The sequence below is a fragment of the Anguilla anguilla genome, chromosome 16 (assembly GCF_013347855.1).
Source record: "Anguilla anguilla isolate fAngAng1 chromosome 16, fAngAng1.pri, whole genome shotgun sequence".
In the NCBI taxonomy this organism is placed as follows: domain Eukaryota; kingdom Metazoa; phylum Chordata; class Actinopteri; order Anguilliformes; family Anguillidae; genus Anguilla; species Anguilla anguilla.
The window spans coordinates 14,370,563-14,397,847 of record NC_049216.1 but is presented as its reverse complement, the minus strand read 5'-3'; the positions used below and the strand labels follow the sequence as shown (position 1 = coordinate 14,397,847).

Sequence of the window (27,285 nt, the reverse complement as noted above, 5' to 3'; positions counted from 1 at the left end):
TAAAAAAACACACTCAAGAACACTCAATGCAAATTAAAAATTTGTGAAATTAGATTTTTGAGTGGAATATCATTCTGTACTTGTCCCCCTACTGGTGGAAGTTCAGTACAGCAGATTACCTCACGTGACAGAAGACTCAAGCAGTCGTCATTATGTACATGTTTATTGTAAACATTGTTTCTGTGTACTGACACACGTCTAGTCTACACAAAGTCAAGCAGGTGAGAATCAGAGTCAGCGGGGCCCTAGGTTACAGGTCTCTGCTGGGGGCTGCGGCCTTGCGTGCTGGCTGATCAAAGCCACATCGGTATCCCGCAGAGGATTCTGGGCAGGCGCACAGACCATCACCCACCTGAGTAGCAGGGGTCCGAGATCAATGAACAAAGCAAACCACAGCAGCACAGAGAGGAGTCCTCTCCTCTTACACCCCCACCCCCACCCTTTTGATCATGCCAGTGCGTCTCCATTAACTGATCACAGCAGCCCCTGCGGTTCTGTATCATGCTCGCCTGGTTGTTTTATTGCTGTGTTCAACTCTGTTAGCACTGGCATTACTGCTGGAAGTGGGTCGTGGTGAGTTTTAAGGCAAAAAAGAGAACCTGTTCTTAAACACTTGCAGTGTTAATAAATCTGACTCTCTTCGTGGCAGGGGGTGGGGTGGGTTGGTGTGAGGGAGCACAGCATTTCTGCTGAAGGCCTGGACTTATCTGCACTGTTTGCTTTGCTTTGTTCTGTGTATCGTTATAATTAGCTTCTTAAAACGACAAAAATGCATCATTGTGCTTTTCTAAGGACATTCTCTAAAACAAATTGGTTGCAGTTGCCTTTCCATCGTAGGGGGGTGCCTTCCCATCAAACTCTGCAGGCAGGATGTCCGCATCAAACTCCTTGTAGTAGTTGTCCAGCTCATCACCGTGAACGAAGACCTGTGGGTGAGAGAATGTAACTGTCTCTGCAGTACAGAAAGCCACAACACCACATGGCCCCTCCCCCTTACCCAGCAGTCTTTCTGAGGGTCCTTACCCCTGGCCCCTCCCCATTGACACATTCCCCACACCCCCCATGCCATCCTTGCCCTGCCCCTTACCCTTTCCAGCAGCTTGCCCTTCATGAGGGGTTTGACCACATTGTAAGTGGTGGTGAAGTACCATGGCTGGTGGATGAAGTGCACAGCCTTAAACCGGGCTGGGAAAGAGTCCTGTTCACATGGAAGACACCAGAGAGAACCATGGTCACACCACAGGCTGTGTGTGCTGTACCTAAAGGTGGACTGTGTGAGTGGTCAGTGAAGAGAGTCTTTTTAGTATTTTTGTGATTTGTGTGGTTGGCCTAAGTGTCCTGTCAGCACCTGCAGCATGTCCACCATCTTCTTGAGTTCAGTGGGTTTGATTCCAGAGGCCTGCTGCATGGTGAAGCCCTTGAAGTTCTCAATGATGCAGAAGCCATTAATCTGGGTCTCCTCATTCTCCAGAAGATTCTCCAAGATCACACAATAAGCACGCAGGATCTGCACATACACACACATGCTGAAGTCATATTATCGACTCGAACACAAATACATGCATATGCACACTGTAATCATATAAGCAGACACACACAAAGTATATATGGGATGGACCTCATCGAAGGTGATCTCCTCGTAATCCCAGTTCTCGATGTTGAAGAGCAGCACCACACGTCCATATTTGTCACGACTGGGCAGGATCCCGGGGTACCCTGCCTCGATGGTACTACGCACAGCCTCTGGGGTCAGGTTCTCAAACAGCTCGGGGTACTGCTGCCGGAAACGCACATAACCTGCGGACCCACGTAGCCTCGTACTGTAATCATGACAACTGACGAGCGTCAACCCAAACCCCCAACAACTCTGTGTATTAGACAATGTACTACAGCTGTGAGAGACAATGCTCTACAGTTTGGTGAATTACAGTTCTGTATCAGACTAAATGATCTTCAGCAGGAGCGTCAAAATCCAGTCCTGGGGGCAGCAGGGTCCACAGATACAGTACTTGTGGTTCCATTTAATCAACAACCATTAGAGGCCTTGAGAACACCGTGCGTGGAGCTACCAATGAATCACTTGCGCTGAAACAGTCTGAAAGCCAGCACACACTGTGACCCTCCAGGACTGGGGTTTGACACCTCTGATCTACAGCATTGCTTATTATGGTTAAATGGACGATAGCTTTTATCTATCTGAGACTAAAAAGTACGGTTTGCTATGTCTCTGTTCTTACCCTTCATGAGCTCGAAGGCTCGGGCCACGTCATATTTGCGGGCACGGACAAACCTCAGCAGCAGGCTATCGGGTTTGTCCCCAAACTTTTCCTGCACACCCTTGGCCAGGTCATCCCCTCCATCGGCCTTTTCTTTCATTATCCCCCGCAGCTCCTTCACTGCGGACACCTTCTTCTCTTCAGTCTCGTTCAGCTCGTCCTTCGCCTGTAGGGGCCACAGCATGAACGATTGCATTTGTGTGTGTGTGTGTGTGTGTGTACGAGCATCCAAGATAATGGCCTGTATGTGTGTGTCTGTGAGAGGGAAAGGTGCGACCGCTGGTTATACATCCTGAGAGCTTTTGTGATGTTCTGATGTTCATATTTTTCTCAGGGTCATTGATACATGCTGCCCCCTGTGGGCCATAATGGGTACACAGCGCGAAAGTGACATTCTGTGTTTGGTGAAATGGCCGTACCTTCTGAGCGGTGTGGTCCGGCAGTTTGGCACAGGGTCCGAACACGGGCCCGTGGTCCTTCACGGTCAGGTGCTCGAGTTTTGACCGCAGGGCCTGCTCCTCTTCCGACACCATGCGGAAAGTTCCGGTCTGTGGGGGAGGCATGGGTCCACGACCCGTTTAGCAGCGACACGTGAAACGGCTCACGCAGCTTTACGAACACGCTAATCTCCTGCCAGGGCTGGCGCTGCACCCCTCACAAACTGTACCCATTCAACAGGGCCATGTATGACTCCGGGGACCCTGCTAAGGCTCTCTGATTCAGATTAGGCAATCACTGTACTCCAGCCCCAACAATGAGTGCATTCAGCCCTGAGGGTCCTGCAACCGCCTTCTCAGGAGATTACACGTGAGATAAAGACCCCTGTTAGGCCCCACTGCACTGCAGCAGAGGGAACAACACGCTGATAATCCACTCATGGGGTGATTCATATCCACTGATTCGAAATCACAGTGTGATCGACAAATCAAACTTCACACAATGGTGAGCTGTAACATGTAGCCCATGCTAAAAAGCAATTTAAATCAAAGTTATATGAAACCATGCATGAAAAGCACTTACAGTAACAGCCATTTCTCCAGATTCTTACAGCAGCTTCACACAAGTACTGAGAAAAGAAAAATATTTTTTTTAGTGCAGAATATTGGGAACAATTTTCTCTACAGTCAGTTTACTCCACCCACCCCTCGACCCACAGTAATATACAGTAACCTTTTCACCATCAGCTCCTCCTGAGATTGTAGAACTTTGTCTACAGTTTCAGTCCTGCGGTATGATTGGATGATTGTATGGCTTTGTCCTGTGCTGTTATATAGTTGTGACCACCAAGTGAACCATATTTGGTTGTTTTAGGCGATTAATATTCAGTCCGTCACCTGAGCATAATTAAGGACAGTGAGCACAAAAACAGGCTGAGCACCCATGATTCTAAATTTCCAACCTTAAGCCAGCTCAATCAGCATTATCACAAGTTTACACCCAGACAACTGGGGATGTAAATACATAAACATACATTTATTAAACATAAATATCCTATCATGCACTTGAACATTCACTTTACATGTATTGAGTTGGTCTTAGAGCAACAAAATAGCTACCATAAAATAAAACCTAAATAAAAACTAAAACAGTCATTACAGGAAACAATGCTATGATAAACGCATTGTCATACATCTGAGTCAGTCTGATAGGGTCACATTAATACAGAGCAGTAACACTGATCAAACACTCTTCTGTTATTTATCACAGTTGATCAAACAGGAGAAAAACAAGAATCTAATTAATCAGTTTAGCAATGATCTGAAGCCTTGCTGTAAATCCACTCTTCGTTTTTTAATTATGACCGAAAAAGAAGCTCCTTAAATATGTCTTACACACTAGATTGTATATAGAGGAAATATTTTTCAAAACCTATAATTAAAATGTTTTAAATCTCTAGTGATGCAGTGACTCTTCCGGCCCATCGGGGGAGCTCACACACAGCCTGGTGCCTTAGAGCGAGACTGGAGCTTACCTTGCGCTGGCCAGGAGACGGGCAGAGCGGTAAGGCACAAGAGTGGTAGCGAGCTGAAAGGAGGTGTGAGGACCACAGTGGTGAGCCACCGATTTGTAGCGCCGGCCAGAGTGGGATTAGCCCGTCACACGGCTTAACTCAGAGCAGATTACGCATGCAATTAGGGGAGAGGCACGGCAACCGTGATCACCTTAGCCAATGGCAGTGTGGCTCAGGCCGCTTGCGCAGAGGAGGAGTCAGTGGGAGAGCACTCGATTGGAAGAGAGTAGAATGGTTTTTTTGGGGTTTTTTTTTTTTTTGGAGAGGGGCTGGGGGTTGCGTATGTACCAAGAGACTTGACTAAATTCCTGTGCTTATGAGAACAAATAAGAAATGACCATTGTCCAGTTCACGACCCGAGTCATGGAGGCTGAGCAAAGGAGTCTGTTCACATGGGAGCACACGTGCGCTTGATGAAACCGCAGTGTGTGTCCATCTTTCCCCCAACCCAAAGGTGCGGAGGTGAAGGCGAGGTCATTTCAGGACCCCCCCTCCCATCTGAACTGCCCACACTGGGGGGATTATAGGCCTCCCCTCTGTGTACCCATATTGGGACTGCGGTTTGTACTGAGTGTTATACTTCAGGTCCTTGGGGCATATAACGCAGTGCAGAGTCCCACTACAACCCCCCTGCATTTTGGGGGATTCCTCCATCACTGCTCTCCTGGGGTCACCATAGACATCCCGGAGCCCGCAGCACGATCTGACCTGGCACAAGTTTCCCGCTGTTGCAACCAGGTAATCTGCAAATACGAGCCTTATCCCCTTAAAGAGGACCGTATGTTACGACAGCAGCCGGATCGCCACAACAATGCTGGGCTCTGTGCTGCGGGTTAGCCAGGCCATGCCCAGCTCTGCACCAGCCGCTCTGCTGCCGCGGCAATCGAACAGCGGACAATGGCTCTGTCAGGACAGTGGGGAATTGTTGATTCGTACACAAATTGCTGATGCAAGGTTTTGTGTAAACTTCGTCATCATGGTCACGGTTTGGTCTCTAATGGGTTAAGCGTGGACCCGTGAGGTAAACGCATCCTGAACCACACATGACATCACCCCTTTCATCTGTTTTAAAAGAGAGAATTGGGCCAAGCTGGGTTTGGAAATGTTTTGAAATCAGTCCAGAATCTGCAATCATGAAACTACATGTTTTACTTCCTGGCATTACTGTGAAGGCTCTCATTCAAGACCTGCAGCTGGTGGCATGGCTGTTTGTGCCCAAACTGCATCTACCAATGGCCAGAACTGCAGCGTTGATGTACTCACTATTGCAGTTTTAAACCAAAATTTTGGCAAGACATTGATAGTCTCGTTGATTCCATTAGTTTATCCCAGTAAACAGTTTCACTACAGGTATAAAAATACCACACTTCCTTTTATCAGCTGTTTCCAGTACCCATCCCAAACTCTTTAGCTTTTCTATTCGTTATCAGATGGGGAGTGGACGGAGTCAACATCCTCAACTTTACGGCCAGATGGGATATCCTCCTCAGACTCCAAACCCAAGGTAAGATGTATCAGATTGTGCGTTTGTGTCCTGTTAACTAATTTAATCTCACTTCATTGTGATTGTGACATTCTCTCCTGTTTGTTTTTAATATGTTAAATGCATTTTTAATTAAACATGTTATCTACCTTTGTTGTGTTGGTTTGTGCCCCATTGCGCAGAGGGTGATTTTCCAGGTGCTTTATTGTTTTATTAGTGAAATATTAAGGTTCAACTTAATTTTGTCTGGAAATAGAATGAAAACAGCAATACAAGTAGCACAGCAGTGCTATAATGCGCTTCCAGTTTTCCAGAAGCACATCATTGCAGTAATGCACTGCCTGTGTTCCAGAAGCACAGCACTGCTGTAATGCACTGATGGTGTAATCTGTGAGGAGGGGTGGAAACACTCAGTAAGCACAAACACTCTTTTCTCTAAGACCCTCTCTGTGTCCAGGCTTATTAATTACTTAGTTACTTAATGTGTCAAGTTTAATTGTAGGAAAACCTACATACCCTCAGACAGGCCCACAAGCAGGACCTGGCACAGTCAGTGGAAACACGTGCAGGCAGGCTACAGATTTCATCCTTGACACCCAGATCCATGCTTCCTGACCAAAAGGTTGAATTAATATAGTGTGTGTGGAATGGGGAATGATGTGTAATGAAAATCAATCTCAGGTATAAAGTACTCTTTGTTTTCTTTGTGTATACAACATCTGTGCAACACTGTCGAATGGTAGGGGGTTAGCTAGCACCATCAGTGCACATTCTTCTTCATGGACGGCTTTGAGCACCATAATCACTCAGATCAGTTTAATAAACCCTTTATTAACAGACTGGCAGAACACTGCAGACATGTTTCATATTTTAAAGGAGCACATCTGTCATTTAATCACAGATTCTACCCCGACTTGTGGGTGAAGTCACCTCCTCCTTTCCACTAGCAATGGACAATTACATCTTACTATATTAAATAATGTTTAAGTTATCACACATGAGAAAAATGACTCACAATCCAAATCTGCAGCTTTAGGCATCACAGCAACATGCTGCAGTTCAGTGACATCACAGACCATCACATCTGCACTTGAGGTATGTAAATAATAATATTCATGTTCCTACTTATCAGCGTCCCCCACAGCTGTGGCAATCACATTTCCCAGGGTGCTACGCAGGTCTACTTAGTGCTCATATCACCCAAATGCTTAAGTGGTGAGTTCAACAATTTCAGCACAAAGGCTTGTACCAAATCACAGCTTTTGAGTGTAGCATGATAATCATTCTCATCTCTGATGAGAAAAGCACCATCTTCCCACACAGTCCTAACAACAGCTCCCCACATTCCCTCGGTGATGAACCAGGGTCTGTTATGAGCTATCGTCCTCCTGTACCACGAACGCTAGCTCTTGGGTGCTAAGCAGCTGAGGTTGGCACAGCTGCTTAGCAACCATTGGCTCTTCAGTCTTCTGTCAGGTCTGCTGGCCAGTACTGGTCCTGCATGTAGTGACTGGCGGAGGACTCTGGCTCAGGGGATGGGCAAGCGTTCAGGTTCTGGCCTTTATTCAGGATGTCCTGCTCCCACTGCCCCTCTACCAGTTTGTACAGGTCCATTGAAGCCATTGCATCCTCCACCGAACTGTGCCCCCCTTTACCCATCTGAGGAGAGAAAGGCGAACAGTCACCGACCATGCTTCACTCGTTTATCTCACACTCGTCTAATCGCATCCATGAACAACATCCCAAACCCCAGGCCTCTATTCACCTCATAATCATTTAAACGTTTTTCACGCTGTCCTCTCCTAAACATTATCAATATCCAGTTCAAATTTCATACAGAACCGAACAAAGGACTGGGCAAAAATATCCACTCGAAAATGAGCGCCCAAAGTTAACAGTGATGAAGACACAACAACTTCTATAAAACAGATCTTACTGATAACATGGACTTAATTTTTCTTCCTTACAGAAGTACACCTGTTTGCTGGGCAGAAGGCCATCTCACCTGGATGTTCCTGTTGAGCAGGGTCTTGGCCAGGTTCTTCAGTGAGATGCTGCCCCTAGCCGGCATGCCAGATAGCTGTCTGAGCAGACGTGTGCAGCAGGTGTCCCGGATCATGTGACTGGGGGGAATGAAGCCCAGCGCCCGGAAGTCATTGTGTAAGGCATGACCGACCAGAACCTTCCCCTTCAGAATCTGTAGTATCTGAAAACAAACTTAAGGCATCATCATCCAGAACACAGCAACACAACTCTCTCCACAATCATTAGCAGCCTGTTTTACCTCTCCCCTGTGAAAAACACACTGTCTCACCTTTTCAGTCAATCAATAAGCACCGTCTCACCTCTCACCCCATCACTGAAATCCTATCTCATCCTTCCACTCCATGACTGACATCCATTCTTACCCTTCTACCCCCTCAGTGATGCCGTCTCACCCTTCTACTCCCTCACTGATGCCCTGCCTCACCCTTCTACTCCCTCACTGATGCCCTGTCTCACCCTTCTACTCCATAACTGATGCCCTGCCTCACCCTTCTACTCCATCACTGAAGCTGTCTCACCCTTTTATCCCCTCACTGATGCCCTGTCTCACCCTTCTACTCCCTCACTGATGCCCTGTCTCACCCTTCTACTTCCTCACTGATGCCCCGTCTCACCCTTCTACTTCCTCACTGATGCCCTCTCTTACCCTTCTACTCCATCACTGATCCCCCGTCTCACCTCTTTCCTGGCCTGCTGGAAGGGCACAGCATGCAGCAGGTGATGTGGGTAGATGCCACTCCAGCGGGTGCGGTAGTCGGTGACGGGTAGCAGGGGCTGGACATACTGGTCATACAGGACTTCGCCGTGGTAATTCACCAGGCTACATCGGGCCAGCTCACTGCAGCGGCCCTCGTGCCCCGTGCCGACCATCTCGCAGTCCATAGCCACCAGCTGAGCCGGTCCAATCCCAGCACACGGGGAGCTGCGGCCGCTGGTGGGGGGGCTGACCTCCGAAGAGAACCCGCTGTCCAGCTCCCACTGCTCACCGGCTGCGGTCCTCACCCTCTTGCTGGCTTTCCCAGCAGGGTCTGACCCCATCTCATGTCCTGTCTCTCTCTGGCCCCTGAGCATTAAGCACAGGTCTCTCCTCTTCCTCTTCAGAACTGTCATCTTCCTCAGTGCTTCCTTGTGACGCGCCACCCTCTGAATCTTGCTTGGAGTTCTCTTCTTGGCAGGGCCCATTATTCCCTGTGTGTCTGCCTCAAGGGAAGGGGAGGCAAAATGGCACGCAGTGCTCCGGGATACAGGCAAGGGGCTCTTCCGAAGCGTTTCCCCTCCGCTTCCGGTCCCTCCACAGTCGCTGACATTCGGTCTTTTCATGCCTGTGGAAATGACAGCTGCAGTGACACAGCTAGTTAACACGTGCACGCGAAAATGAATGAGCTAGGTACTTTGGACATGATACTCGCGGTGCAAAAATGACACTATTTACTCGTTTATGGAATCATTTAAAATGGCACCGCATGAATTATTTGAACCATTAAACTACCACAGAATATCGCTACGAACTGTTCCGCGAAAACTAGCTGGCGAATAAAATAAACTAACACAGAATAGTGAAATCATAAAGGTTTCCGTCTGTCACGGTATTCAAATTTGTTGTCCACATCTGAGATATAAAAGAGGAGAGCATATCTAACATCAGCTAACATATGCTAAGGCTGAAATTTAGATCGCCATTGTTAACCGAACCGGAACAGCACAAGCACGTTTTTTCCCCAAATATTCTTATATCTTGTCGTCCATTACAACTGTGATGTAAATTAAGAATATGTTTCTAATAGAACCAGTAACTATATCACTTAGCTAAGTATAAATAATGTCACCTTACCTTGCGGACACGTGGATACGGACTAGCTCTCAGCCAGGGAAGAACATGTCAAGGCATGTCGGCCAGTACTCGCACCTCGATTGGTCGGCGCAAAAACGCCACTCCCACTTGCGTGAAACTGAGACTAGTACATTGTGTCTGTTTATGGAACTGGTTCCGCTGCGCATATTTTCGCAGATCGGCATGTTATATTGATGGATGCTTGTGGAAACCATGGTTTCTATCGACGGAAACCAAAAATTAAAATTAAAAAAAGAGAAAACAATGAAGAACATAGTTTCATAACTGAATATGATACACCGATATAATACAGCGATTGGGCAGCCTAGCATACTATAGAGTTACTAAAATGAGAGAATACGGTATTTTCTTGCGGTTGTCATATATTCAAGACACGTCACGTAATCCCGGTCATCACCATAACCATTTAAAAGATAAGCCTACAAGTTTTTATAAAAGTTTAGACAAAAATATTTTAAATATAAGAATGAACTGTGTTTGTAGAAATGAAGTGTAAAGGAAAATGATTTGTAAATGCATTTAAAGGTAGTCTGTAAAATCATCGTTATGATATATTTGGTATTGGAAGTTTATTAAGCAAATGTTTTAGCAATGTTTAGCAAATTCTGTGTTTATTTTCATTTATTCTTCTCAATAGTGGGTTTTTTTCATTGCCCCTAACCCTCTGCCTCACTGTGTATGGGGACAGTTAGCCTAGAACTGTGGTAAATCTGCATGGTACATGATGCAAGTACAGTTTAGATTTTACATCCATGTTACCCCATTTCTATTTCTGTTTCTAACCCATTTGTTCTCCAACACTCAATCAGTGTCATTCATGTAATTCATTGATACAGTATCCAGGCCGTAAAAACACAGGAAAGTTTGTAACAGTCACCGTAATAGACATAATGTACAAGTAACAATGCAATTCATATTTCATAACTATAACCATTTAAAATTACATTACATTACATTACATTACAGGCATTTGGCAGACGCTCTTATCCAGAGCGACGTACAGCAGAGTGTATAACCATAACCAGGAACAGGTATGACGAAAACCCTAGAGAAAAGTAGCGGTCCAAGTGCAGGGAACAACCGCATAGTTCAACTTGGACCCTGAAGGTTAAACTGATTAACACTACCACAACGAGAACGGCAACAACGCAGTCTATGGAAAAAAATACAAGCAGTAGTTAAGACAGTTAATGCACCTACGAAACAGCTGCCTAGTTACACCCCTAGCTTACAGTCATTTACAGGGGGGTAGGGAGGGATGGGGAGAGGTGCAGCCTGAAGAGGTGAGTCTTCAGTCGTCGCTTGAAATGGGTCAGTGTCTCAGCTGTTCTGACCCCCATTTGTTCTCCAATGCTCAATCAATATGATGAACACAATTTAGTGGAACTCACATCTTTATAATCTATACTTTCCCTCTGTTAGCATATGAGTGCAGTTAGCCTCCATGCAGCATTCTCATTAACAGGCAGCATGTGATTGGAACAGTTAATCCTTCTCACATGCTCCCCTGTGTCATGTGCATGAAAAATACAAATCCATCAACAGGCAATGGGGTCCAAACACCAAAACCGGCTGTAATAATGGGGACGTGTCATATGTTTTAATTACTTGTAAAGATTCCAGGCAGAAAAAAAGGGGGCGGCTCTAGAATGCTTCTCTTCTTGTTTATCTTGTTATTACTTCTCTCTAGCTTGGCATTATTGACCCTGATGTGGACAAGTGCTTGCAGTACATTGTAGTCTTTGCAAAATTATTAATTCATTAATTCATCAAGAAGTAGAGTATCTTTGAACATTTGAGCAATACCTTGTGCACATGTTAGTTAAAATAGGTTTTTAGGGCATTCTTACCAATAGGTATGCCGTTATGAAAAGTTGAGTAACCAATGGCCTGTTATACACTTACATAGAGGAATGCATGATACAAGAAGGTGATGTAAGAATCCTGGCCAGCTTCCAAGGACAAACTACACAAGAGGGGAGGGCGAGGCAGGGTAGCATAACAGCAGAATTACTGGGCTTGAAACCCAGTTCCTTAACCATTATTTAGGGTTATTTATTTTAATCATTATACAAGGTCATAGGGTTGATTCCTAGGTGCTGCACTGCACTGTTTCAGTAAATATCCAGTTGTATGAATTCATTGCATGTAAAGAATGGCAGCTGTCTGCTATATGCCTAAAATGTAATGCAGTGGGTCTGTGCATGTGTGGCAGTTAATTCAGTAAGGTAAGATGTATGTGTGTCCTGGTCACAGGGGTCTTTCACAGTTGGTAGAGTTGTGATTGAAGCCAGTGAACACGCTTCTAAAACTGCCCAAGAGGCCAAGGCCTCATCCTGTGCAAGATTTCAGTATTTACAACAAGCAATTCTCTTCCAGATTTGCATGTATGTTGCACATTTTCCACAAAAAAACAGCATGGATATGTGCTTTATAAACATGTAATATATGGATATGTGTTTGGATATAGTGCTGTGTTGATGTGTAATACAGTATATTGTGTATGCTTCAGTAAATATACAGTTACATTAATGTCTAATTTGTCGTGTATGGCCTGAGAATCTTTAACTTGGCAGTCGGCATATGCTATCCCAATATCATAGTATAAGGTACCTGTTGCCACCTAGTGTGGAGCTAACTTCATTACAATAATAGACTTGCAAGTAATTAGGGGTATTGAAATGTGGAGTTCACAGACAGTCATATTGCTGGACTTTTAAACAGATATTCCATGTACTGACCATAATGATTCTGCACAACCCTACCCGTCTTTTTTTTTTAGGGCTTTTTTTTTTTGAGAAGGAGTTAGTACAGGGAATATCTGATCAAAACTTGGAATATTTCTTTGCATGAAACCTGACAGTAGATGATCTCTTGTGAAATTTGTGCTGTGTCTGTTGTACTCAGAAACTGGTAGTTCAGGCTCGGCCTGGACCTATACCAAAATCCAATCAATCGGTCTTTGTTCCACTGGCAAATGTTGCAGTGTTTGATCTTCCATGCACTCTGTCACAATCACCAACTGTTCCTGTGTCTTGCTGTACCTAACTGGAACAGATCCTTTTTCTGTAGTCCTGCGCTTATGCATGTGCATGCACACACGCATGCAGAGTATTTCCACTCCTTCCAGGAACAATTCTTGAATTCCCCTTTCCCCCGTCATATCACTTTTCACTCTGGAGTCACGTGAAGATCACGTGCCAATAAACACATCAGTCTGCGTAATTTAATCAGCGGGTCTTCTCTGTATGTAACAGAGAAATGAAACAGCATATTTACACATTACACTGTGATCCTGGAACACATTCCCATACAGTTCATGTTCTTTTTTGATGCACAATAAGTTCCCCTTTAACAAAGTTTATTTGAGTTTGTTCCCCTTTAACTAAGTTGATGTGAGAGTTTGAGTTTCAGCTAGTTTGATGGTATGGCAGTCAGAGATGGAAGGAGTTTGTGGTTGTTTTCCATTGCAGAGGTGCATGCCTTGATATGGCTATAAAGATAAAAGGACAGCATGTATACATGTATGCAAATGTATTTACTACCAAAACAAGCAAAAATTGTTTAACTGAATTTTAAAAGAAGCCTCTATTTACCGTGCATTCCCCCAGATTGTAATGCTAACGAGACTCTTGTTTTCTCACCAGTGTGTTGTCATCAGAGCTGCAGGAGAGTGTCTTTGTTTAAGTGTGCTTTATGTGTGCTTTAAGGCATGTGAAAAGCTCTCCTTTGTTTGCAGTATAACTACCCCCTGGCAGCGTGTTGATGGTGCCTGATGCATTGCTCTCAAGATTGTACTCTCCTGCTTTCTGTTCATCTCACAAGGGCTCTGTGAGACTCTGTAGGCCTGGTTGTGGACAAAATTATGGATATGCGATGCATGGCAATAAGGAAATGTGTCTATGATGTTGATGCTATTGTTAGTTAGTGCACTGTGGTGCAATGCTTACCATGTCCTCTAACAATGTTCTAATAGTCTAGTGCTCTTGTTTTACACATTTTGTGGCGTTCTGATTTCAAATTTTATACAAACGGGTAACGAAGGCAGGGATATTTGTAGTAGAAATTATCTTACAGTAGGGGGCAATCTTTCCCCAGAGAAACGTTCATGAATGGTAAGAACTGTTTAGTATTTATAATGGAAATTACATACATAAAATAAACACTTTGTGATTATAAATTTTCTCTTCTGATTAATTGATTGAATACTGGCTTTGAGTTCTTGATTTCCCTCACTGGAATGAGACTCCCCATTCTACAGGCACCTTTGGTCAAACATGCTGTGGAGACTCAGGAGCAGTTCCTCCCTGTGGAGTTCCCCTCCAGGGAAACAGCTTTTCTCTGAGTAAACACACACGCCTACCTTTACCCACACTCTGTCCAGCAGTGCACTCATGGAGGCCATGAAGCTATAGTCTCATGCAGGCAGACTCACTGTGTTATAAATGATGCTGTGTCATTGTGCTGTTTTAGATTCATGCAGACAAACTTGTTATGTCATGAATGTAATAAAGGATTAAAAAGTGAACGTGTGCATTGTGGGTGTGTGGTGCTGTACTCCCACCCCGCTGCGTGCTCCTGTTGTCTAATCACTCTGTCTTTAGCAGGACTCGTCTGTGAATGCACCCCTTTGAACTCCCCCCGTTACTCCCTCACAGCACAATGTCCCTCCCTCCCCCTCACGGGGCGGGGCCTCAGGGCTCTCCTTTCTGCAGGTATGGTCATTCCATTATACTGCGTCACTCTGCCGCGAAAGCCACAATGTGGATTGCAGCTTAGCTGGGTGTGACCCTAAAGACTTTCAAAGAGTGATTCTTCAGTGTGTGTGTGTGTGCACGCGCCCATGTGCTGCTGTGCGCCAGTGTTTCTGTGCCGGTGTGCGTGTGTGTGCGCGCCGCTGTCCCAGTTAGCTTGCTGAGATCAGCGTGAGGGAAAGGTGAGCGTGCTCTGCATCTCACCTGGAGCAGGGCAGCCTCTGTGAACAGCGGCAGTGAGGGTGGACTTGAGCCGGGTTTAAAGTCTCCGCTTTTCATCTCACCGAGGCTGAGTGAGTGTGCTCCTCGTTGTTCTCGGCACCCTGCAGAATTTAAGCAGGAAACAGCTGTCTCACACTCGGAGAGATTTGCGGTTTACTGGAGGAGAAAATAACCTTTTTCAGGAAAAGAAGAGAAACTGAGGTGGAAAAGGTGAGTAGATGGGAGTTTCAGCCCAGTCAGCGTCCCTGCCACTACTATATTCGCATGGATGCAGAGAATAATAGAAGTACTGTGTGGCGAGAGGCCTTTTTCATTGACGTTCTTTCAGCTGGTCAGAATACTTCTTCAGAAGTATTCAGAATACTTCAGAATACTGGCTTCTTTGAAAATATAGTTCTATAATATTTACTTTTCTTGAGTCAGCAGCTTGTCAACAAAGCTTAAAATTTCTCTTCCAAATTCCATACCGGTGTTTTCTGTATAAAATCCAGCGCCAAAAATATATAATTAGACATTCAGTGCCAAAGTGCTGTAAGAGCTCTTATTCCCTGCCGGAGGTAGGTCCAAATCCCCATGGATACTAACCCTTAGTAAACACAAGCGCTCTTGGATAACTGACCAAGCTGGATATGAATTGCGCCATGACATTTAAATCGTGTTTGCTTTGCTTCTTTGCTCTTTGTTTTCTTCTGTAATTTAGTGGCCTGTATTTGTTCAGAAATTACAAGGTATTCTGGTACTGTTTATCTGGGTGCCCCCGAGCATATGGTGTCTCTTTAAATCCTGTTAAAGCAACATGAGCAGGAAGACAAAAGTGCTTCAGAACTGCTTGGCTTTACATGGCAGCTTCTGATCATTCAGACTACTAATGAAATTGTATTCCTTAATTTGCATTCCTGTCCTCTCTCCTTTCATACATCTGAGAATGTCTGTGACTGTTGAACCGGGGAACTGTTTGCCTCCGATTATTGTGATGGAAGATGCCATTATTTGTGGCCATACTGGAGGGAGTTTCTGATGGTGGTGGTGGTGGTGGAGTGGGCGTGTTGTACATTAGGAAGGTTACCCATGAGAAGAATGAGTTGTCACATGCTCTGCACCCTGTGATTGGTCACTAAGCACATTCTGAGCAAGCCACATTTTTCATTTCACCTGTCCCATGAGATCACAGAAAATTGAGCTTTATGATAGTAAAACTTTAACAACCCTTAATAATAATGATATCTGAGTGTAGTTTGATAGGCGTGTTGCATGGACCTGTCTTTATTTCCTTTTGATTCATCATGATTTGATAATGTGAGAGGCAAGCTTGTGATATGTACAGAGATAAATATCACTTCTTTTTTATGGTCAGTGCAAGATGTACAAGTGCAATGTGCTGCCTGGTACCTAGACAGTAAAAACTGGAGTTTTAAATTTTCTTAGTAGAAATGCCCGTTAGCAGACCCATCCCTCTGATCTACCCTTTGGATTATATGTCAATATTCACCTAGTAGGCTGACCCTCTCCTGGTTTCTGCACACTACAATGCAACCTGGAGGCCTATATGTATCGCCTTGCTTTCCTGATTTGCCTATTGATATGCACTTGATATGCTTGATCTTTTTTTACCAGTTAGTCTAATACCCTGATCTAAAATCTGCCCAACCACTGAAATGATTAGCCAGTAGATTCCCCACTACCTCCCTATTACAGTACCATTTAGCCTAACTATAGCTACTGGCACTGGTCCAACCGTCAAGGACGGGCTCCCTCTCTCCCTCTTGAGATTTCTCCCCATCAGGTTAGTTTTACCTCGTGTTTTTTATCCCACTGGGGAAGTTTTTGGTTGTGATTTATTTATTTATTTATTTATTTATTTACTTACTTATTTATTTATTCAGGAATTCATGCTTAATTTTCATGTTTTCATATTATATTGTAAAGAATGTTCATGACAGTATCTCTGGTAAAGGGGAGTAGACAAATTGAATTGAATTCTCATATTTATAGTACATTTTTTCAAATAATAGATTCATCCTGGCATTTCTTGTTATTGCTTAGAGCAGGAGCCATGGGACAGGCATTGCTGCTTTTGTTCAAACTGGCCAGGCAGTTTTGGGTAGTGATTCAGGAATGATCGAGTTTCACGGGGCGAGAGAGGCATTATTTCACAGGGAGAGAGAGGCCCTGTGCTCTGGCTCGTTCTTACCTGCTCAGGTGTAGTCCCACCCTCATTGTCCTCCTGGGGCTGAGAGCTAACAGTTCCCACGCTGCTGATAGGTGGTCAGACAGTATGACTGTACAGTTTAACACGAATCCCCCTGCTGCCAGACACTAGACTGCCACTAGAGCTGGGAGCTTGGTACATGCTGTATACTCCCTGTGCACTTACCTTACTCTGTACTGTATAGATGTCTGTGATCAGAGCATTAATCATGTTGTGTTGGGGCTGTGCTGAAAGCATTGATCATGTTAGGATCATTGCTGCTTCTCTTTGGTGGCATAATTAATGAAGCCATTGCACAACAGCAAACTTTGGAGTTGCATAACCAATTCTACGCTATATTTATTGTGCAGTATTGTGAAATGTTGGTTTTGTGACCACTCAGAATGCCAGTATTCAGCCTACAGATGTGAACAGCCATAACAACCATCAGCCAGTCACAACAATCATGACAAAATCACTAGTTTGATGACTAGGACATACCTGCCATACATTCCTTGATTCAACCAGTCACTATGTACATTGATGAGGAGTTGCATCTATGATGAATGAATGCAGAGAATCCAGAACAGGAACAAAAATTAAAATTGTATGCTGTTCCAATGGAGAGATGGTTTCCTGGAGACTCTTCAGGAAAAATGACTCTCCTTGAAAGAACTTGTTGGTCCGAGTCTGCTCCTCACAGAGGGAAACTCTTATGGAGATGCCCACAGCACTGACCCAGTTGTGTTCTGTCCCCGGTTCAGGATGCTGCAGACGATCAGTGAATGGTTCTGGTGGGACCGGATCTGGCTCCCTGTCAATCTGACATGGTCCGACCTAGAAGACAGTCAAGGGCGAGTCTACGCCAAAGCATCGCACCTCTACGTCACGGTGCCATACTCCATAGCCTTTCTCATAATCAGATACCTGTTTGAGAGGTAAGCTATACCTGCCTTTAAATGTGTTACACAACCTATAAAAATGCCTGTATTTAGTTCTGCTTTCCTAGGCTGCAATCCAAGGAGTGGTCAGTTTCTATGATGAGCTTAATGAGGAGGACACACAGCAGAGGGATTATGATGGGCACATTTTCCTGATAGCTTCACCCAAGTATTATACCAGATAAAATCAGGCTCCTGGTTTTGAATGAATCTAGGATGGTCACTGAAGCCCATCCCTAACAGATCTAGTTTCCCACAGGTTGATTGCCACACCCTTTGCAGCCTCCTTTGGGATCCGGGACAGGGTCCGGCACAGAGCTGCAGACAGTGTTATCTTGGAGAGACAATACCGCTCATTCAGCAGAACCCCCACACAGGTACTGTACAGACCCCACCTGCCCAGGTGAATTCCATTTTCACCATAGATATGGCTTTTTATGGTTCTCCTTATTATAACCACCAAACGTCTGTGATCCTTCTCATTTTGACACCACGAGCTTCTGTTTTAATGCAGCTTGCATCAATGGTGCCCCTCTTCTTATTCACAAAACTAAGGATCTGTAATCTTTTAAAATTTTCCTTACAGCATTATAGCCATCCATAGGCATTATAAACTGCATGCTGATAGTCTTCATTTATATATATGTTAATGTTTAAAGTGTAAAGAACACAATGTTTATTCTATGCTCACTGAAGCACATGGCACGGATAGCTCTAGACAACAGGTGTACATGGTACATGAATGTATCTATGTGTATGAGAGTGTGTGTGTTTGTGTGTGCAGATAATGCATTTTGCAACCGCTGCTTATCTGAGGTTTCTCTTATAGTCGGAAATTGATGGGCTATCAAAGAAATGTGGCTGGTCCAGCAGACAGGTGGAGCGCTGGTTTCGCCAAAGGCGCAACCAGGACAGACCAGGAATTCTGAAGAAGTTTAGGGAGGCCAGGTAAAGAAATTGTATTAATGTTATCTGAAAAAGGTGTGTAATTTTATTTGTTATCAAATGAACATTTTAATATATATTTTGTGTAATGATATTTTGCTTGTTAATGAAACAAGCAAGAACAGATCTGCTATCTGCCAGGGTTACTTATTGCTGTGGTTCTGGCCCTTAGTACCATATAAAGATTAAATCACTCGGCTTGTTCCTCCCACAGCTATGAAGATACATTTAAATTAACTTCACATACCACCTCTAACTGAGCTATTGGTGATTATTATTAGAAAATGTTTAGCACTTTTTATTTACCATTACTAAAAAAGAATAAAATCTGAATTTTACAAATTAAAATTTAGTGGAATTCACAGCACAGCACACACTAACTATCACTTAAAACAAATGTACATTTCAAAAGTTCATGTTTGTAAGAGGATGAGGGTACTTTCCATAAAATTGTAAAACATAGAATGCTACCTCCCTGTGACCCTGCTCAGGTGCGGGTATAGATAATAAATGGGTGGATGGAGCATGCTACCTAATTTAATTATCATAAGCTAATCAGCTAGCAAACACTTTACCTTTTACATCATCTAACAGTCACTAGATAACGAAAGACTGGGCAGTTAGCAAATATTACACTTCCGTTAAGCTTTTATGTCCACCTTTGATTGCAACAGATGTTGTCATTTTTATTAAGCTATGTTAATTGTTCTGTAATTAAAGTTAGTGGTATTATTAGCCTCTGTAACATTTTATTTTGTGGAAAGAGTAATACTACATGGTGATTATGGTGATATGAAGGTTATGTTATATAGCCTCACTGAATAGCTTCATCTTTTCTCTCTGCAGTTGGAGATTCACCTTCTATCTGTCTGCATTCGTCGGAGGGCTGATAGCATTGTATGATGTAAGTGTCCAGCAGTGTGATTTCATTCCACGTTCACTCTGAAGGGAAGGGTCTCTGAAACATCTCAGCCTACACGCAAGAGTTCAAGTCTCAGCTTGTCTGGACTCAGAAGGGTCAGACCTTTGAACCAAAAATGGCTTAAAATATAATTATTATACCATGAACAATTTTACTTTGATTTTATTCACAAACATATATATTGTATGTGTGTGTGTACATACATATATATAGTCATCCCTGTGGGGTTTCTCCCATTGTGAGTGTAGTCCTGCAGAGAGGTGTCTTGACTCCTGAGGGATTTCTTTCCAACGGGTTTTGTTTTTCTGCTGGTTTCATGCATGAACACATCCTCAGTGCTGCTAAAGGACAAGCAGAGGCCCACAGAGGGCTCTCTCTCTCTCTGGACAGCAGTCCAAACCACTGATCAAGACACTAATGTACCTGCATTGCCCATAAATATGCCAAATATTTTTAGCATTTGTCAAAGTGTATGTACAGTAAAACAGCAAAAATTGCACCGTTCTTGCTCAACACTCTTGTGTATTTATTGTTGAAGTTTTCATACAATTTGCACACTTTCTGATGTAACGATTCTGCATATTTACTTTGGAAAATATATCTATTTTTTGTTTGTAGTCTTACTAGTTCTAAAATTTGTCTTTTAAATTATATACTTTTCATGGTGGTGTTTGAGTTGGGTAAGAGTATAGATTGATAACAATTTTGCAGTGGATAGCGCCACATGGCAGAGTGTGAGTCCTGATTTATTGACTGAGCAAATTAGTCATGTCCCCAGCTTCAGGATCATAGGATCATACCGCCTCATTTGGTTTGTGTGTGAAAGAGAGAGAGCCAGGCCAGGCAGAAGACAGGAGGAAGGGTTTAGATGTGTGATGGTAGCTCACTGTACAGGGACAGGAATAGAGACTACTAACCACTATGCCTGTGGCTGACACTCTCGCCTCTCTGTTATCCAGAAGCCATGGTTTTATGACACTCGAGAGGTGTGGGCGGGGTTTCCAAAGCAGGTATGTATATTCACCACGCAGGTTTAGCTTCGTAGCAGACTGATCTCACCTCATGTATGGCACAGAAATATAAGCAATCTCATCACACTCTGAATTTTACGTATTTTAGTTTGAGCTTGTGTGGATGCCAGTGTATTGTATTTTCTGCTGCCCGTACACAGCTAATGAATGCTTGAGTAACACTCATTTATGATCCCTGTCATAAATGTCCCTGCCAACCCTCCCGTCCTCATTTGTCTGCGGTACAAAGTTCCAATCTTTATTTAAAGATAAAGACAAATGTGTGGGAGGGTGAACCGGAGTTTAAACAAAATAGAAACAGATTCTGCTGCAGCTAAAGGTTCCATTCTGACGAACGGTGATGTTTGCTGAAGCGTCAGGCACACACCAGGATAATATAAGACCTCAAATAAACATACACACACACACACATACTCACACGCATGTACACAAAGGAACAATTTAAGTGTAGTCTATGGAATGAAGCTCCAATGTGCTGTACTATTGTGTCTTAACTGTGCTATGGTGGAGGCAAATGGCCTTGATGTGTGTCTAACTGTTCAGCTGTGCTGTGTTCCTGACTACGTTTAACTGTGTTGTGTCGTTGATTGTGACCAGCTGTGTTGTGCCTCTGCTTGTGTCTCTGCTGTGTCTCTGTGTCTGATAATGATCTCCTGTTGGTTGTACCTGTGCAGTCGATGCTGGACTCCCAGTACTGGTACTACATCATAGAGATGAGCTTCTACGGGTCACTGTTGTTCAGCGTGGCATTTGACGTCAAAAGAAAGGTGAGTCCCATCACCATGCCAACATCCAGAAAACAAACATCAAGATGACAATCAGTGAAACACAGACATCAAGGAACAAATGAGATGAGGTGTATTACAAGCAAATAGTAAGGATTTGGGATCATTGCAATAACAACAAATTATACTGTAATATAGAATGTATCCTTAGATACAAGATGATTGCACATTCTGTAGTATAATTTCATATTTGTTTTCAGGACTTTAAAGAACAGATTATCCACCATTTGGCCACCTTGATTCTCCTGGCCTTCTCCTGGTGTGCTAACTACATCCGCATTGGGACCATGGTGATGCTTGTCCATGATGCCTCTGATGTCTTTCTGGAGGTAACTCCTGCTAAACTGGTGCTGCTGTCTAGAGTCTAGGGCTGGTCTACATGCTGGTTTTTGTTCCAACCAATTGCCTCAGTTTTTTTTTTCTCTAGAATACACTTGCAGTCTGTGGCTGTAGCTGGGGCTTGTACAAATGTCAGATCAAGATGTTATTGAGTGAATTTATTCAATAATAAGCAGAAGTTGGCACAAAATACTGAAATGGATCAGCCCCTGTTGTGTGCCCTTGCTGTATATTGATGAAGTCACAGTGGTTGCAGCCAAATACATGGTAATTGAAAGTGAAACATAAAAATTTTAGTCTAGTCTTTGTGTATAACCTTAAGTTTATTTTTCTGTTTTTCTTTTTTCTCTAGTCTGGAAAGTTATTCAACTATGCCAAGTGGGAGAAAACCTGTAATGCTATCTTTGTAGTGTTTGCTCTGGTGTTCATGGTAACAAGACTGATCATCTATCCTTTCTGGTAAAAATGTGATTTTTATTAATATAAATATAAATTATTTATGTGACATTCATGCATGTGTGTGTACGTGCATGCTTTCGTATTTGTCAGAATGTTTGTGTTGGTTGGTGAGGGTGTTGTTTGTTCATGCATTTAGTATGGTAGAATCTCAGAGATACTGTATGAACTCTTTGAGAATGTGGGTGAATCACAACTGAAATGTTTATGCCTTTGAAAATGATGTTAAAATGTACCGGTTGTGATTTCGGTAGCTAGAATTATGCAGTTAGACTTGTTGGAATGGCTAATTGCATTATTTTTGCCTTACCATCAAACAAGCCTCAAGTGGGAACTCATTAGAACGTTCATTTCAACATTCATTGAACAAGGTATGCAGCTTAAGCTAAACTGCTTCAAGCAGTGTTAATGAATAAATGCCTTGGTCAATGTGTCACATTAAGATGCCTACTACTAAGCATGAGATGGTACTGCTCTTTCTGTTAAATTATTCTGTTCTCTTGTAAACCTATTTCAAATGTGTTAACTTGCAGTTTTAGAGGGAGAAGTGTATTTCCATTTTTTTTGCATCAGCGGAAAATATGACTCCTTTCCATTTAATGCTTTTTTTGCACCAGTGATATTAACAAAACAAATCTGTATATTGTATAAGAAGATTGAAAATCTTATGCTACTTCTGCGTTCCTATCAGGGATAATGACATATTCTTTATTATCCTTGGATGATACCCTGTTTGATTGACGGGTTATTCTGTTACTCTGTGGTTCACATCTCTTAGGTTGTTCTGTTCACTGTCAGTTCTGTTTGTCTGTTCACATTATATGTCAAATATAACCACAGAAGGGTAGAAATGAACAAAACTCTTGTGTCCTGAACTGCAGCATGTGACCAGCAGCCAGAGCAGCATTCTGCTCAGTTCATCTACACTGATCTGCAATTCCTCTAGAAAATGTCCCCTCTTTCACATCAACCATTTAACCCAGTACACTGGCCATTAAAGAATAACCCAAATTGCAACTACATGACTACAGCACTTGTATGGCCTTATGCTAGGGAGCAAGTCATTCCAAAGTGCCTTCAGGACCTTTCATAATGTGTTTAGCTCTCTGCAAGGATTCTGTTCTGCTGGTTTATTTTGTATTACCTCACTAAGGATTAAACCAGCTCCTTCCCTCAGTATGTGTTCCCAGCATATGAATAGCACTAATGAAGATGTTCAGTTGTGACCATGGTGTGTGTGTGTGTGCGTGTGTGTGTGTGCTTGCATGTGTGTGTTTCAGGCTGATCCACTGCACATGGGTGTATCCCCTCCTGGATTTCCCTCCATTCTTTGGGTACTACTTTTTCAACCTGATGCTTATGGTCCTGCAGCTTCTGCACCTGTTCTGGGCCTACCTGATCCTGCGCATGGTCAAAAAGTTCATTTTTGGTAATGTAAGTACCACTCGCTAGTCTGGGCTCTTAGACAACCACAGTGGCCTCTACAGAAAATACAGATTTCAGAGGGAAATTCTGGGCCACAGATAACTTTTAAAAGAAAATCGGAATTCTGTCACTGTGTCACTTATGGGCATTTTCTAAACAGAGTTAATTACTGAAACGGCATACTGGGTATGAATAATAATGCTATAGAGGTTAGCTATGAGCTATTTGGTAGGTGAAGGACACAGGATGTGAGGTAAGGTGTGGCCTGCAGACAGTGTGCTATGTAAATAGGGTTATTCAACCTATGGGAGCTTTGTGGGTCAGTTTACACTGCCAAAGAGAGCAGTGCAGGAGGAGTTCACTGGATGGCTGCAGCTCCCTCTGGCGGATTCTGCTGCCTATAGACGTTCCCAGTCCACATGCTTCTGCCTGGGCTTGTTTTCTGCAGTAATAATGATTGCATTGGGGGAAAAAATTGTACATGATTCTCAGGCATTCTGTCCAATCTATGGTTTGATGTGATATTTTTGAGGATGTACTTATAAAAATTCCTAACTGTGGTATATATTTATGTGGTTGTTTAATGAAATGATTTCATTTCTCATTGAAACAAAATTGAAATTAATCAGGCTAATGTCTGTATGCTTGTGCCCCCTCCCACACCTCTGCTTCCACTCTGCCCCCTCCACAGATGACTGGTGATGAGAGAAGTGACCACGAAGAAGAGGAGGACGAGATGAGCCCAGAGGAAGAGGAAGTTCATCTGAAAGTGCAGAATGGCTCAGGAGCTGGAGGTGTTCAGAGGGATCACTGATGCCCCCTGCAGCCCCGGGGGACAATCTGCTCAAGCCCACCGGCAACACACATTACACATAAATTACACACATTATATATTACTAACTCTATACTCCAACTCAAGGTGTGGAGATAAATTATCTAGAAAAATGTTTTCCTTCAACACATACGCACACAGACACATGCCCACGCATACACACACACACACGCACACAAACGCACATGCACACACACATACACACACAAAACAAATTCATGTCAGCTGGAGAAACCCTCTCTGATCTGTCTGAGCCATCATGCTGAGGTCACCCTTTCCCTGGGCTGGTCCATGTCATACTCTGATAAACTCTTCACATTGTTTCTGGAATTCGTCTTCCCACAAAACCTTGTTTAAGACATACCCAGGACCATGAATATTTGACCCCACAGGACCGGGTTCAGAGAGCATGGGGAGGCACAGGGGACATGGCTCCAGCTCCTGGGGCAGGTCTGTGAGAAGGAGAGTGATTGGTGGAGCCTCCTTCCTTCCTCCTGCTGCTGCCCTGATGAGCAGCTCAAGGCCTATGTACTACAGCAGGCACTGAGCATGCTGCCATGCATCACAGTCCTCCTTCAGGACGGGAGCAACTCTGGGCCAGTGCACTGCAACACTTTATGCTGACTTTGCATACTTCAGAAACCAAACAGCAAGTAGGACGGGATTTACGCACCGTGCAGAATCTTCAGCTGGATTCCTCTGCAGAGGCTTTTAAATCATTACACCGGTATGAGGCCTTGGTCCAGGCGGTGGGGGATTCCTCAAAGCGTGACCTTACAAGCTGACAACTGGCTTCCAATGTGAGCTGAATTTTTTTTTTAATTTTACTATGTTCTGGAATGATGAGAACTGCCAATGGAAGTAGTGTGCTTGGAAAATGCTTTATAAAATGCACACACCTACAGTATTGATTGTGTTTATATCTGGTAGTTAATTCATAGTTTATGAAGTCAATGTTACTGCTTATGAAAAGTGTAATGCATTTTAAGGTTTTCCCAAAATATCATGATATATATATATATATATATATATATACATGTGTATATTTCATTTTGGTCACAACATATTTCAGATGGTCCATATTTCAAATATTTATAAATGGCCAAAGAGCTGCCAAAATTCCATTCCCTACACAGAAATTTAAAGTGTGTTGGAAACAGGGCATCACATATTAACATTGAAACTGAGACTTATATTAACTGCAGAAGTTGAAAGTGAAGGGAGAGACCATAGATGGCCATGTAGTCTAGGAAACAATTAAGCACAATTAAGTCTGTAATTGGTTAAATTATATGACTGCAGACATTTGTATGAATTTTTGTGGATACAAATATTTTGTGTTTTGGAGATTAGACCACATGTGAAAGTATGACCATACTATGGTTATGAGGGACAGTATCATACACACATTTATTGTAAAATGTGAAATATTTGAAGAAACATGCATATCCGAGACCATAAAATAAGTCATAAAAATAAATACTTGATTGTTTTATTCAGATTGTACAATAAACCATGTTCGGTGAAGATCTGAATAAGCATTTTCATCACTGTCTGTGTCCTAATCAGCTGCACAGTTGTGTGTCATTACTTTAATGGAGGCCATCACCAGATAAACATTAATGAAATAAATAGGGGCACTGATGCTGTTAAGGCATAGGTTTTTTTTTTTTTTCAGAGCTGTGTGTCCAGGGCAGTGTCTCCTCACATGCCCATGTCTCCTGAGCAGTCTTTCTCATCACGTGCTGTGTGTCGCCTGAGACGTCTCTTTGTTTTCCGTATTACTACAGCTGATAACAATCCAGCCATTAAGAATGTTCTATCTAAAGAGTTGTAATTTTTCCTTGGACAACAAACATGGCAAACCGCGAGGAAAAATACGACTAGAAAATTGTGCAGTTTACTTGTGCTGCCACTAGAGGGCATCATATATTACATTGTAAATGCGAATGCCACATTTCCCTGCGTTGGTACAGCTAATGTTCTTTTTCCTGTTTATAACCGCCATATGATAAGGCCACTAAGTCAATTTGATACAATATAGAACAAATGAATTCCCATGCAGAGTGAGAAAATTAAAGCAGACACAGTGAAGTCAGCTTAAACTGCGCTATCTTGCTCCTCTCACAGAATATCACCATTATGCCCTGCTCCCTTCACAAAGGGTAACAGAGGGAATACATCTGTTTGTAATCAGCTTCATTCATATCACAACGTACAGCCAAATTCACAAGGCACAGGCACCATATTTTGTTCCTTTGTTTCCATAAAATCTCACACTTACAGTTTGCCTCACTAAAGAATTGTGGTTACTCGACACCCAATTAAAGATTTCGCCTGTGTTTAATTTCCCCTGAATATATAAACATGTCACTGAATCCACACATAGTAAGAATAAAAAGCAAGACAGGCCTATCTCTTGAATCTGCAAAGTTTGCTGCTTATTTGAAATAACGAGACTTTGCACATCTGACCTGGGATTATTTTTTTTACACTGTGCCATGTCCAGTGGGATAATCTGATTGGTTTGGGAGCCATTGGAGCAGTTGAAATCAGCAGTAATGCTGAATATCAACTTGCTGTAGTTAAATCATGGCAGAGCAGGGTCTTTGCTGCTAACAGACAGTAAATGTAAAATCCTTATGAGCACTGTCCACCTTTGATGCAGTGTTGTGCTTGTGATATGGACAGTAATCAATTGCTTTCTTGCCACCATGCGCATGATTAATCTATAGCCATATTCACTGCATGTTACATTACATTACAGGCATTTGGCA

At 43.2% G+C, this 27,285-nt stretch overlaps 3 protein-coding genes across 6 annotated transcripts in view; 1 reads left to right on the top strand and 2 right to left on the bottom strand.

Annotated features, from left to right (window-relative positions):
* Positions 1 to 26,035, top strand: part of LOC118215161 (ceramide synthase 2-like) — a 28,453-nt gene extending 2,418 nt beyond the window's left edge. The window contains exons 1-11 of one of the 2 annotated variants that reach the window (XM_035395619.1): positions 14,396 to 14,854; positions 17,597 to 17,770; positions 18,033 to 18,150; positions 18,603 to 18,721; positions 19,565 to 19,622; positions 20,600 to 20,650; positions 21,346 to 21,438; positions 21,657 to 21,785; positions 22,148 to 22,254; positions 23,532 to 23,685; positions 24,368 to 26,035. In XM_035395619.1, the coding sequence (XP_035251510.1) occupies positions 17,598 to 17,770; positions 18,033 to 18,150; positions 18,603 to 18,721; positions 19,565 to 19,622; positions 20,600 to 20,650; positions 21,346 to 21,438; positions 21,657 to 21,785; positions 22,148 to 22,254; positions 23,532 to 23,685; positions 24,368 to 24,490 (1,125 nt within the window). In that variant the 5' untranslated portion in view covers positions 14,396 to 14,854; position 17,597 and the 3' untranslated portion in view covers positions 24,491 to 26,035. Of the gene's footprint in view, positions 1 to 14,395; positions 14,855 to 17,596; positions 17,771 to 18,032; positions 18,151 to 18,602; positions 18,722 to 19,564; positions 19,623 to 20,599; positions 20,651 to 21,345; positions 21,439 to 21,656; positions 21,786 to 22,147; positions 22,255 to 23,531; positions 23,686 to 24,367 lie in introns of those variants that run through there. The other variant, XM_035395620.1, reaches the window with a different exon arrangement.
* Positions 236 to 4,296, bottom strand: rlbp1b (retinaldehyde binding protein 1b). 2 transcript variants are annotated; one of them, XM_035395624.1, is made up of 8 exons: positions 4,249 to 4,296; positions 3,297 to 3,342; positions 2,696 to 2,824; positions 2,238 to 2,442; positions 1,619 to 1,797; positions 1,349 to 1,507; positions 1,088 to 1,198; positions 236 to 926 (listed from the first exon to the last, which is right to left on the bottom strand). In XM_035395624.1, the coding sequence occupies exons 2-8, from the start codon at positions 3,306 to 3,308 to the stop codon at positions 801 to 803; spliced, it is 921 nt and encodes a 306-aa protein (XP_035251515.1). In that variant the 5' UTR covers positions 3,309 to 3,342; positions 4,249 to 4,296; the 3' UTR covers positions 236 to 800. The 2 variants fall into 2 exon arrangements, with proteins under 2 accessions (XP_035251515.1, XP_035251514.1); XM_035395623.1 differs by lacking the exon at positions 4,249 to 4,296 and having other exon boundaries at positions 3,297 to 3,406.
* On the bottom strand, positions 6,582 to 9,720 carry isg20 (interferon stimulated exonuclease gene). Of its 2 annotated transcripts, none has more exons than XM_035395622.1 (4): positions 9,648 to 9,720; positions 8,495 to 9,153; positions 7,776 to 7,976; positions 6,582 to 7,429 (listed from the first exon to the last, which is right to left on the bottom strand). In XM_035395622.1, the coding sequence occupies exons 2-4, from the start codon at positions 9,134 to 9,136 to the stop codon at positions 7,232 to 7,234; spliced, it is 1,041 nt and encodes a 346-aa protein (XP_035251513.1). In that variant the 5' UTR covers positions 9,137 to 9,153; positions 9,648 to 9,720; the 3' UTR covers positions 6,582 to 7,231. The 2 variants fall into 2 exon arrangements, with proteins under 2 accessions (XP_035251513.1, XP_035251512.1); XM_035395621.1 differs by having other exon boundaries at positions 7,232 to 7,429; positions 8,495 to 9,138; positions 9,648 to 9,719.
* Positions 26,036 to 27,285: the final 1,250 nt, after the last annotated feature.